Genomic DNA, 12,272 nt, shown 5'->3' with positions numbered 1-12,272 from the left:
ATTCAGCCCTGCCCCTACACTGCGCTCACCCCACCCCCACGTCTAGTTCCAGGCCAGGGGAAGATGGCGGCACCCAAGCCCACACCCAAGCTCAGTGGAAAGAACACACCTTCCCCCTGCATTCAAGGTGGATGCATTTTTCACTGCAACATTTGGGGAAATAACTGAACCTCTGTAGGATCGACTTTCAGTTTCAAAAGCTCCTCCCCTAAACTACCATCTTATAAGCTGAAGGGGAGGCTGACAATGGAGACTTCAACCTGCATGGGGGCGGGACTAACACCAAACAGTGAGGAATACTTGGGAGATACAGCTGTAAAGCTCCTTCAAAATCACAGCTCGCCACCCCCCAGTGTGATCTTGGGGTCCTCCCTGCACCCAGCAGACCTCAACACCTTAGAGAATTTGAAAATTTTTACACGTGCCTGTGTGCACTAAGGTCTACTCAACCTTAGGTCAGTGTTTCCACGTGTCAAGGATTAACCGCCTTTTCAATCTCACTAAATTTTTATCTCTTCCTTGACAAGCAATTGTTTGTATCATCCGGACCTCTTCCAAGAGAACATTCTGGTTCCCCTGTAGGATAGACGGCGGACTCCTTCCCTTTGTAGAGAGCTGAGCCTGCGCCAAATGCAGCATTCCACTGATAAATTCATCCCAAGTTTCAATGTTCTGGCGAAGAACATGCTTCTCTTAGGCCCGTTCCATTTCCTCTTTGCTTCAGTGACAGCTGGTTTTCTTTGCAGGGCTATCTTTCACCAAGAAGTGGACGGGCCCCTTTTTCTCAGACTTTCTGTGAAAGGGCAGCCCCGAGAGCCACAAGCCACTTGAGCTGCGGAAGCTGACACACCCCCTTGGGTAACTCCGTCATGCCAGGTCCGAAGCGGGTGTTTCACATCATGCCTGAGGAGATTTGTCAGGAGGGGTCTTGAAGGTTTCATGTGGCCTGTGTTCCACCTGTGAATCTGAAGGTCCCACCAGTGTCCCTTTGGGAAGAAAGAAATCAGGCTGCAGCCAAGAGCTGAGGAGAAGCTGCAGTTTGCCTGGGAGTCGGTACAGTTCATTCAACCTTCGGAGGAGTAGCTGGGAGGGAGTGATTTTCTCCCTGGCCAGAGGCTTGTCCACTCCACAGTACAAGGCCAGGTGTGCAGGAGAGGAAGAGGTATTATTTCTATCTCAATGGTCAGGTTATAGCCACTAGGAACATGCCTGGAAAATGCTGGCCCAGGACAGAGTCTCCGCCCACTCTGGGGGCTTGATTGTCCTCAGCTCTGGGAGGTGGACGCCAGGAGAAAGAGCACAGCTCGCAGAATTGGCCTTACTTCCCTCCCTGCTCCAGGGTGAGCCGTGAGCCAGCAGGTGAAGGACTGCTGCAGGTACCCGGATTATTTGCCCCCAAGGTGACTACAGAGGGCAGGCATAACTGGGCAGAAACAAGGTGTTGGGACAGGGCACCTCCGTCACCCAGCTCCGGAGAAGTGCCGGGTGCCCCTGAGTTGAGCCAGCCCACAGCCCTGATTCATCACTTGCAGGCACCGTTTCCCCCACGGGGGTTGTTCCCGGCTGGGACCTGGGGCTGTTGGGGATGCCGGACACACTGTCACCCCCCTTCAAGGCTGCAGTCACCTCATGGACTAAACGGCCGGCATACCTGAGCTTCGAGGCGCTGGTGTGGGGGAGCCGTGGCATCCCGTCTGTGAAGTTTCCTTTCCTTTTCCGTTTCCCTGCCTTTGCCCTTGTCTTGCCCTCCCTTCCCTTCCTTCAGTTCTTTTGTTCTTCTTTTCTTGATGTTATTTATTCATTCGGGAGAGAGGGAGCCAGCATGATCAGGAACAGGGGCAGAGGGAGAAGCAGACCCCGCCCCCCGGAACATGGATCCCAATGGGGAACTCAATCCCAAGACTCCGAGATCATGACCGGAGCTACAGGCAGATGCTTAACTGACTGAGCCCCTCAGAGGCTCCCCAAACTAAGAGTTTCAACAGAGCTTGCAAACAGCCAAAGGGGCCGCCAGGAGGGGACGATGGGAGATGGAGGTGTGACCCTCGCGGATGCAGAAGGAACGGCCCAACCATCGCAGCCAGGACGGAGGCACCCTTACCTGGATGGTCTTCCTCACTCACCTCCTTGCCCCTTTCGCTTCTGTCCACGTAGGCATAGTCACATACGGCCAAAGCCACTAAGTAAGTCGGCATGTGGGGCGTCGTGGAAAAGGTACTGACGGTCCACGCGCTTCCGTTCGTGTCTCTCCTCACAGACTGACCTATGGAAACCAATTTCAGTCCAGATCACTGCAAACCGAAGCACTAACAGCCACCTTTGAAACGATGTGTCCGGGCGTGTGTCACCCAGTGACTTCCTCCCAGCCAGTCCCCAGAGTCTGAGCCGTTTGGCTTTCTCCATCCCAAACTCATCAAAACCATATGAAGTGAAACAAGTCAGAGAAAGACGAACACCATATGATTTCACTGATGTGTGAAATTTTAAAAGCAAAACACATGAACCAACCAACCAACAAGCAAAAAAACTGGAAACAGGCTCATAAATACAGAGAATAAAATGGCGGTGGCCAGTGGGACAGGGTTTGGGGAAGTGGGCAAAAGGGGTGAAGGTGGGGGCGCCTGGGTGGCTCAGTGGGTTAAAGCCCCTGCCTTCAGCTCGGGTCATGATCTCAGCATCCTGGGATTGAGCCCTGCATGGGGCTCTCTGCTCAGGAAGGAGCCTGCTTCTCTGCCTGCTTGTGATCTCTGTCTATCAAGTGAATGAATAAAATCTTTAAAAGAAAAAAGGGGGGGGTGAAGGTGATCCACAGCTACAGACTTCCAGTGATAAAATCAATGCCACGGAGGGGCGCCTGGGTGGCTCGGTAGGTTAAGCGTCTGACTCTTGGTTTTGGCTCAGGTCATGACCTCAGGGTTGTGAGATCGAACCCTGCCTTGAGCTCTGTGCTCAGCATGGAGCCTGCTTGAGATTCTCCAGCTCCCTCTGCCTCTACCCCTCCCCCTGCTAGCATGCTCTCTCTTTTCTCTCTCTTAAAATAAATAATCTTAAAAATATATATTAATGCCATGGTGATAGATTGTACAGCATAGAGAATGTCATCAAGAATCCTAACTTTGTATGGTGACAGAAGGTGACTACACTTATCATGATGAACAGTTCTTAATGTCACATATTCGTCAAATCTCTATGACGTACCTCTGAAACTCATGTAATTGCTTATGTCCATGATACTTCAATTAAAAACAAATGAAGAAACAGCATTAGGAAGATCTAAGGACAGCATCTTTCCTCTGAATCAGTATCTTGAACAATACTGATGGAGTGCTAAATCCACGGGAACTAGGAGGCAACTAAGAGACAACCCACCTCTTCTCTTTTCCACCATTTTGTTTCCTAGACCCGTCCAGCTCTCAGAACACTTCATCTAGAGCCTCCCAGGCCCACAGAAGGTCAAGGAAGGGCAATCTGACCATCGTCAGGTTTCAGCAAAGTCTTCTGTGGAGGCAGTCTTGGTCTTTAAAGCCGGGGACCGGATATCTGGTGTGAATGGGGCTGGCATACAGTCAGTCACAGGGAGTGGTGGGGACCACAGTGGTGGGGACTGGGGGGCCATCCGCAGCCGACAGCCTCTCGTGAGCTCTAACTATTGCTCTCACGAAGGACCTGCATGCCTGGGGTCCTTGGATCTTCTAAGTTTACAAGGAAGGAAAAGATCTTGATTTTTATGAGAAATCTCTGGATTTTTAGAAGTTCAATCCGAAGAGGGGAAAAATCATGTGAGCCAAATGAAACACATCTGTGCACCAGATTCAGACCAAGTCTGCTGGCCTGTTATCACTGATGATCGATATGGAAGGCCAAATTTGCAGGCAGACGGGCCGCCAAGGAATAAGAACAACGTGGTGTCCCCAGTTTGCAATGCAGAAAGAATCGAGATTTACCATCATTGAGATGCTGGTGCTGATATGGACCCTAAGTGCCCGCTTTCCCTAATTATAATACCCTGCCAATGCATGGTCTAGAAAAGCTGTTGATAAAGGTATTACAGGGGCGCCTGGGTGGTTCAGTGGGTTAAAGCCTCTGCCTTCAGCTCGGGTCATGATCTCAGGGTCCTAGGATCGAGCCTTGCATCGGGCTCTCTGCTCAGCGGGGAGCCTGCTTCCTCCTCTCTCTCTCTGCCTGCCTCTCTGCCTACTTGTGATCTCTCTCTCTGTGTCAAATAAATAAATAAAATCTTTTTTTAAAAAGGTATTAGAGAGTTAAATATATATACGTACACAAATATAGGCCTGTATACATACACATACCTATGTATCATTAATATACACGTATACACGAGGACAGGAAACATTACTTACCCAGCTTTGGCATGTTGGAAAGGGCCACATAGCTCGGATCATGAATAATTGTAACATTAAAAGTTGCCTTTAGAGCTGGCTCATCAAAACAAGGAAACACACTCCTGGCAAACGTGGGTTCCATCTGAGATGCCAAAAGGGCCCTGCAATACATTTTTGGGAAAAATCTATTTATTTTTGTTTCAAATTAGGGGAAACAAAAAAAAAATACGGAGGGATGACGGCTTATAATTATATTCAGTAAGGATCTAGAATGTTTCCCTTCATCTTCCTCGCTGCCCTTCCAGTTAAAACACACACATTTTCCTTCTCACCACACCTTGGAATTCTTGTAAGACCTAAAATACAAAGGACCTATTTAATTTTTGACCACAAAACACTATTTACTTCATTACATCATATGCCTTTAAAACCCTGTGCAAACAAAATAGGAACAAATATAGCAAATACGCAATGACAGGCTTTTGAGAACCAAGTTATTTTTTAAACGAGGGTGACTTTTTGGGGCACGGACTATTGCTCTCATCTTCCACTGCAGTGCAAGCAACGTCTGCTGCAGAACGTCTACATTTTTATCTTTTTGTCCCATGGTCCCTCTTCTTCCTGGTTGAAAATTTAGAAAAGGTTTTATTCTGCACCCACTGGGGTAAGTGATCTAAGTCCATGCCAAACGAAAGAAAAAATAACTTTCATTTACATTTGAGTGGATTTATCAAATCCCTACTGCTCCATCCCCCATCTCCATGGAAAATTACAAAAAGTGACATTACCCCACAGCACACTGGTGATTTACTAGGAAAAGCTTAGAGACAAGAGTGCCCTGGGCTAATGAAGAGATCTGCAGGTTCTGCCTCTGTAACACGGTCTGAATCTAAGAGATGGGTCCTCGCTACCAACTTTCTTCTCAAAATAAACCCACAGTCTCATTAAGACTTGGCCACCTGGGGCCCTGATTTGGAATGACAACTGTGGATGCTAATTCCTTTTTTTTTTTTCCCTAAGGTCCTGGGGCTTGGTGTCCCAGATGCATTTACCCTTGTTTCAGGCCCAGCTCTTAGATAAATAACAGGGGAATTCAACAGGTATGGAGGAATATGGGCCCCCCATTATCACACTCATCTCCACTCAGGGCAAGGCCCCCCCACTGACATGAAAATTCACATGCAACAGTCATGCCTCTCCAGGAAGCCAGCTGGATGTGTTCATAACCTCACCGTGACAAAACAGTAATTTTCTTTTTTTTTTTTGCAGATGTAATTAATTTTATTTTTCTTTCACATGTTTGTTATTAACATATAATGTATTATTAGCCCCAGGGGCACAGGTCTGTGAATCACCTTGTTTACACACTTCACAGCACTCACCGTAGCACATACCTTCCCCAATGTCCCAAAACACGGTAATTTTCAACAAGCCTGTCTTGCCCTATATGTTTCCTCCCACTTAATTTTGCCCCAGCTCGCAGGGACTGGAAGGTGGCCCGTGACCTCTGACCTCTGTGAACTCTAACCTCAGCCACTTTGGGGCAAGACTTTGCTCCGAGTCCTGCTAGCTGAGCACCCCTTAACAACGAGTCACGCCTTCCTGCTCCTCCACCCAGAAAGTAATGGCACTATCGACCTTTTACTGCTGTTTGAACTTTCACCTTATTCGTGACTGAATCTATCAATGAACAACCTACAGATTCCCTATATTCCTTTCAGTCTCCCAGATTGCTCTCCATATAGCTGAACTGTAGCAGACTTCAAGGAGGGATAAGTTAACGGCGTCGGGGTGGAGAGTTGGAAGTCACCAATTACAAAGGATTTAGCAGATGTCAAAGGTCACAGTTGAGGTCAAGCTGAAGACAACCGTAGTTGTCTTCCTAATAAAGTTCAAACTACCGGAAGTTAGGGGTCATGTATTTCCTCTTTGTATCATTTTTAACACTTGGTGAAAACATGGGTTTGTAGCAACTTAGTAAGTATTTTCTCAGCTTCGGAGGGACTATAAAATAAAGGCACCTTGATCTGATAGCTGTATATTTATAAGTACACAGTAATTTTACGGAGTCTGTTGCCCTGGTATTTGTTTTGTAGTATTGGTTGCTATCTTTAAAAGACAGGTGATGAAGTAGAAAAAAGTCAAATGATTGACAATGTAATGGGAAGAATATTGAGCAGGAAGGCGGGTCTGGGTGGCGCAGAAGGTTAAGCGGCTGCCTTCAGCTCAGGTCATGATCTCAGGGTCCTGGGATAGAGCTCTGTATTGATCAGGGCTCCTTGCTCAGCAGGGAGCCTGCTTCTTCCTCTGCCTGCTGCTCCCCATGCTTGTGCTCACTCTCACTCTCTCTCTGACAAATAAATAAATTAAATAAGTAAAGCTTGGGAACACCTCCACTGCTGTGACTGCACAAAGCATATGACTCTTGAGTAAGTTGTGAGGTGAGAATATCAGACTCTTCAGGCAAGTGGGAAAGTTGTATGCTCTTCAAAAGGGGCTACTCTACCTCTGAACCAAATAATATACTGTATGTTAATTAACTGATTTTAAATTAAAAAGGCAGGGGGGGAGGGGAGCTACAGGTTCAAAAAGGCTAAGCAGAGACAACCAGCTCAGAGTCACGGCTTTAACAAACAACAAGCACATGCCTTCCCATTTTGTGATTTAGGCCTCTAGAAAAGTGCAATAAAAGAAACTCTTGGATTTTACTCAACTATTTCCTCCCTGGTTTTCTGCAAACAAACAAAACGGGAAAGATCCCTATAACACACAGCCTTTTTGGCATGTAGTCTTCACTCCCAAGGTCAGGACCAGCCAGCAGCACACACGATCTGGTTATGCCACATCTGGGAACTGAAGGCTGGTATTAGTTCCCCTGCTCTCTCTGCTTTGGACTCAAGCAACCCTGTAAGGATATCCTGACCTCAGAAAAGAGAACCATCCATCCTCTGGTGCCCTCAGAGCTCATCGAAACATGCTATTACAGTGCCTGTGAAGTCCGGGTTGAAAGCGGTCAGCTGGGGCGAGGGGTAGTTAATTTGGGAGAGTTTGTCTCGTAGGGGCTTGGTATTTCAAAGCCACTCTCCTGCCCTCTGGAGAGGTATTTCAAAGCCACTCTCCTGTCCCACAGAGAGTCCTGGACTCGCCATGTTCTTGTGTCGGAGGAGGTCTTGGGGTCAAGACCACATGATGTCCTTGGGCGGTCCATCTCCTGCCACATTAGAAATATACACTCAGTAAGGTATTTCATTCCAAGGCATTTATGGCCACCATATGCCTACAGATCAAGCTACCAAGTGCTGAGTAACATAACTGGCCAAGGGTTAAGTAAGACCTGAAAGTGGTCCCCACTGAGTTGTTTTTGTACAACGACACACTCAGAAATCCAAATGTTTAGTAAAGACGGATGTTACACCACTGGTCTGCGGTTCAAGGCTTGGCCCATGAATCATGTTTGTTTATTACTTGTGTAACACGATCTTAAAACTGAAGTTTCCACCAGGCAACAAGGCATAATAGAGGTACAATTCCAGAAGAAGGTGCCAAACCATGTTATGAAGATTTTCGAAGTGGATGGCCTCGAGAATCTACAGGGCCTTCTTGGGCTTCTCAACTCCATCAAAGATAGATGCGAGAGGGAGTCTGGGTGGCTCAGTCGGATAAGCCTCTGCCTTCAGCTCAGGTCATGATCCCAGGGTCCTGGGATCGAGCCCTCCATTGGGCTCCTTGCTCGGCAGGGAGCCTGCTTCTCCCTCTGCCTCTGCCCCTCTCCCCTCTGTTTATGCATGCTCACTCTCAAATAAATAAATAAATATAATCATTTTTTAAAAAGATATAAGGAAAGAAGTTCAGGGAATGGAGACAAGAGATGGGAAGAGAGATTTCTGTGGCATAGTTACCCAAGCCCTCTTGATCTCAGGGTGCTAGGAGGAGGGCAGTCCGTAACCAGGAGGAACTAGAAGGGGAGAAGTTCTCTCAGTGAGTAGAGGGTGTTTCCTGAGGCTGAGAGACTTGGAGGCTGGTACCCAGCATCCTGGAGGGAAAGCCAAAATGGACACTGGTCCGAGTCTAACTCCTACCAGGAGGGACTCTGAAAGACAGGAGGACTGATTGCTTTGAAGGCAGAACCAGAAGAAGAGGGCTACTGTCTTGAGACCCATGTCAACCCCAGGTCAGGGATACATGCATGTATGTATGTGTGTATATATATATTTATTTCTTGGGAGAGTTATGTGCCCTGAGACATGGAGTGAGCCAGTACAGGGCCTTGGGTTCTGTCCAACAGGGCCACCATCAGGAAGCTGGAGAGGCACCCCTGCACATCCCGGGGTGGCACTGAGGAAGGATTCATGAATGACCATAAGAACAAACAGAGGAAGCAGCCTTCAGGGTCAAGAAAACTGTAGGAGAAAGAGGAAAAGTGAGAAAACAACATTTGAGGGGAAAATGTATGTGCAAAGCCAGAGTCAGACCAAATGGCGAGGTAAGACCTGCTCTATGGGTCACCTCTCCCCGTCTCCCCTAGTCCCACAGGACCTGCTGTGGGACCAACCAGCAGCTCTCAGGATGGAAGAAGGGGCGATGAGAACCATGAGGTGGAGAAATGGAAACATCACTGCCCCCTACCTCACTGCAGGCTTCTAACCCAAAGCCCCCAGCCCCGGCTTGGGGAAGTACGCACGGAGTGAGAGAAAGGGAGATTCCCCAGCAAATGAAGTTTAAGGCTTCTAGTATGACCCAGGACTGAATTCTCTAATTTTCGCATCTGGACAGTGTTTGTGACTTCATGTACATAGGTCATCTGTCACCGAAGAATGAGCAGTAAATTATGGGCTGTTAGAGTATTTAGGCAGGAGCAGGAAAGAAGATCTCAGAGACTAAATCATAAAGGACAGTGGGAGAAACGCAGTTGCACTTTTACTGAGCTGTGAGGTGTGCTTTCTCGATAGACTGGCTACACTGGTTTGCAAAACATACAGGATCTGAATCTTGGATGAGCAAAATCATCCCCTAGAGAAGACGGCTCGGCCCCATGAAGCATGTGTGTTCAACGTCTCTATAGGATAATGAAATGACCTCTTTTCTCTGTGACACCAACGACATCATGTGCTTGGCTCTGGAGCTCGCTGCTTGTTTTGATACTTCTAAATTCTTTCCTAATATTGCTCAAATTTCTCCCTTGTGTGTCATACCCTGAGGAAGGTGCCAGATTTCCTAGCATAAACAGCAACTGGAAGGAAAACTTTTTCAATTCTCCGTTCGCTCTTTCTACACCTGCACACACCGATTCGTGCCGATCCTACTGTTCTCCCCTTCATTTGTCCCTGATCAAAGACCCAAATTTTCTCCAGCCATTTCACACCAGTGAGCCCACCCTCCTCCCCTGAGGATCCTAGTCTCGTTTCTCTCAATACCTCCCTATTCTGTCTAATATTTTATTAAAGACATGGCAGGGTCAGAAAAGCAAGATGTATTTCCTAACGGACACTGTGAACGAGAATGGAATTATACATTCTTCCACCGAATTTCAAAAGTGAAAGAAAACTTGGGAAAGTCCCACCATCTTACTTTATAGATGTGAAAGCTGGTACGCTGGGAACTTCTACAACTGGGGAGACAATGAGTTAAGTAGCAGGGGTAGTACCAGAACCAGGGCTCTGGGTCCCCAGCCTATGGTCCTTCCCAGCTCTCTTTCCTGGGGCCCTTTTTCATGCTTTTTAGAACATAATGTAATAAAAACTACAAGCCAACTAAGAGATTGTGAAGGAGACTGAGGATTAACTTTATGGTTAATAACATTACCAAATCTAGAGATGATCAGACTTCTGTTTTCCACCCTGGTGGAGGAACATAGGCTAGAATTAGCCCTCTGTTGAACACAACTACAAACTCTTATAAAATATATAGAACCACTGTTCTCAGACATGGTAACAGAAAGCACAGGACTGTGATTCCCAAGAGAAGAGAAACTAATGAAGTAAACTCTACAATGACCTTGTCTACCCATAAGCAATTTCTCAAATGCAGCACAGGGACAGGGAACAGAAACTGAGTTTAGGGATCTTACCCAGAGGAGGAGACTATGACTGATGCCCGGAGAGATCTAGATAGCTAAAATCTGCAGGGCAAAAATCTGCACAGAATCCGCTCCTCCTCCCCGTCCCCATTGCCGAGTCTTTGGTGAAATATTAATCTGTACTTTAGGAGGTCAAGTAAAGAAATGCTGTTGGGGGAAAGAACAGATACCACAGAGAGGGAAAACCAAACAATTCCTAGAGCTCACACGGTGCTTGGAGTTGTTCAAATTCCCACAAGCCGGAGTACAGAAATCTCCAGAATGATTGGATTTTTCAACAGAGACCAGGAAGGTAATGCCTAAGCAATGAATTAAAGTAGGTCTAGAGTAAAGACGACTTTTGATTCACTCTCAAAGGACTTAAAAACAAGCCATGGGAGATCAGGCAAGGATTGAGAAGGTCACCATATAACTTATGTACCTATCTAGAAAAGACAGCATTCATTAAAGCAACATAACAAAATATTGCATTCAGCAACATAAACTTTGAAATGTCAGGCACTCACTAAAAAATGAGAAAATGCCCAAATATTTGGAAACTAGGCAGCACGAGTTGTAAATAACCCTTGAGTCAAAGAAGAAGTCAAAAGGGAAAATATAAATATGTTGAACTGAACAAAAATCTTAAAAACATGAAATTATTTGTGGCATGCCACTAATTCAGTAGTTAGTGGAAAATTTATACCCCTAAACACCTATGTTACAGAAGAAAAATAGCTTAAATCAATTACCTCACACCCATCTGAAGAAAAGAGAAAAAGAAAAAGGGGTGGCTCAGTCAGTTGAGAATGTGGCTCTTGATTTTGGCTCAGGTCATGATCTCAGGGTTGTGAGACTGAACCCTGCATGGTGCTCTGCGCTCAGTGGAGACTCGGCTTGTGAATTCTCTCCCTCCTTCTCCCTCTGTCCCTCCCTCCCTCCCTCTCTCGCTCTCTAAAATAAATAATAAATCTTAAAAAAAGAAAATAGAAAAAGAAAAGGGAGCCCAAAATAAGAAGAAGAAAGGAAATAATAAAGAATAATATGTGAATCACTGGAATGAAAAACGATAGAGAAAATCACTGAAACTAAAAATTGATTCTACAAAAAGATTAATAAATTATATAAATCTCAAGGCACACTTATCAAACTTATTGTCTATCAGAAGTAGAAGAGACCTTGGAGAACCCCACCCTTTTAACTTTCAAAAAGCTGAGAACCCTGGCGTATAAGTCACTGTTTAGACAATAAGTAAGTGCCAGAGGTGATATCAGAACCAGGACTTAAGCTCCCACAAGAGAGAAGACACAAATGACCAATGTCAGGAGTGAGAGAGGTAACATCACTACAAATTCTACAGATATTAAAATAATAATAAAGGAATGGTTTAGAAACATTAATTATACTTAAATTTGACAACTTTGACTAAATGGGCAAATTTCTTGCACAATCCAAACTCCTAAAGCTTACTCATAAAGAAATAGATAAGTAAAATAGCCTTTTATTCATTAAAGAGGTTTAATTTGTAGTTAAAAACCATCCCCCCCAAAACTGTCAGGTCCACGTGGCTTCATTAGTGAAAGTTAATCAAGAATTTAAGAAAAAGTTTATACCAATTCCATATAAATTCTTCCAAAAAATTAAAGAAGAAAAACTTCTAAATTATTTGAAGCCAGTGTTATTCTGATACCAAAGATACCAAGACACTGATACCAAAGCAAAGGGAAAGAAAACTCATGAATGTGGATACAAAAGTTAAAAACAAAATTTTAGTAAATCAAATGCAACAAAACATAAAAGGATAATATATCAAGGCCAAGTGGGATTTATCTTTCAAGTACAGTATTAATTTATCATTAGAAAAATCAATCAAT

General features: G+C 45.5%; 1 protein-coding gene across 1 annotated transcript in view; it reads right to left on the bottom strand.

Moving 5' to 3' along the window:
• LVRN (laeverin) overlaps positions 1-12,272 on the bottom strand; it is a 68,898-nt gene that overhangs the window by 45,231 nt on the left and 11,395 nt on the right. Inside the window, exons 2-3 of the mRNA XM_082725073.1 lie at positions 4,362-4,504; positions 2,124-2,263 (exon numbers count right to left, since the gene is read on the bottom strand). Of these exons, the coding sequence (XP_082581199.1) occupies positions 2,124-2,263; positions 4,362-4,504 (283 nt within the window). The remainder of the gene's footprint in view (positions 1-2,123; positions 2,264-4,361; positions 4,505-12,272) is intronic.

This window comes from Mustela nivalis (assembly GCF_964662115.1).
Source record: "Mustela nivalis genome assembly, chromosome: 3".
Taxonomy (NCBI): domain Eukaryota; kingdom Metazoa; phylum Chordata; class Mammalia; order Carnivora; family Mustelidae; genus Mustela; species Mustela nivalis.
This window is presented reverse-complemented; position numbering and strand designations above follow the sequence as displayed.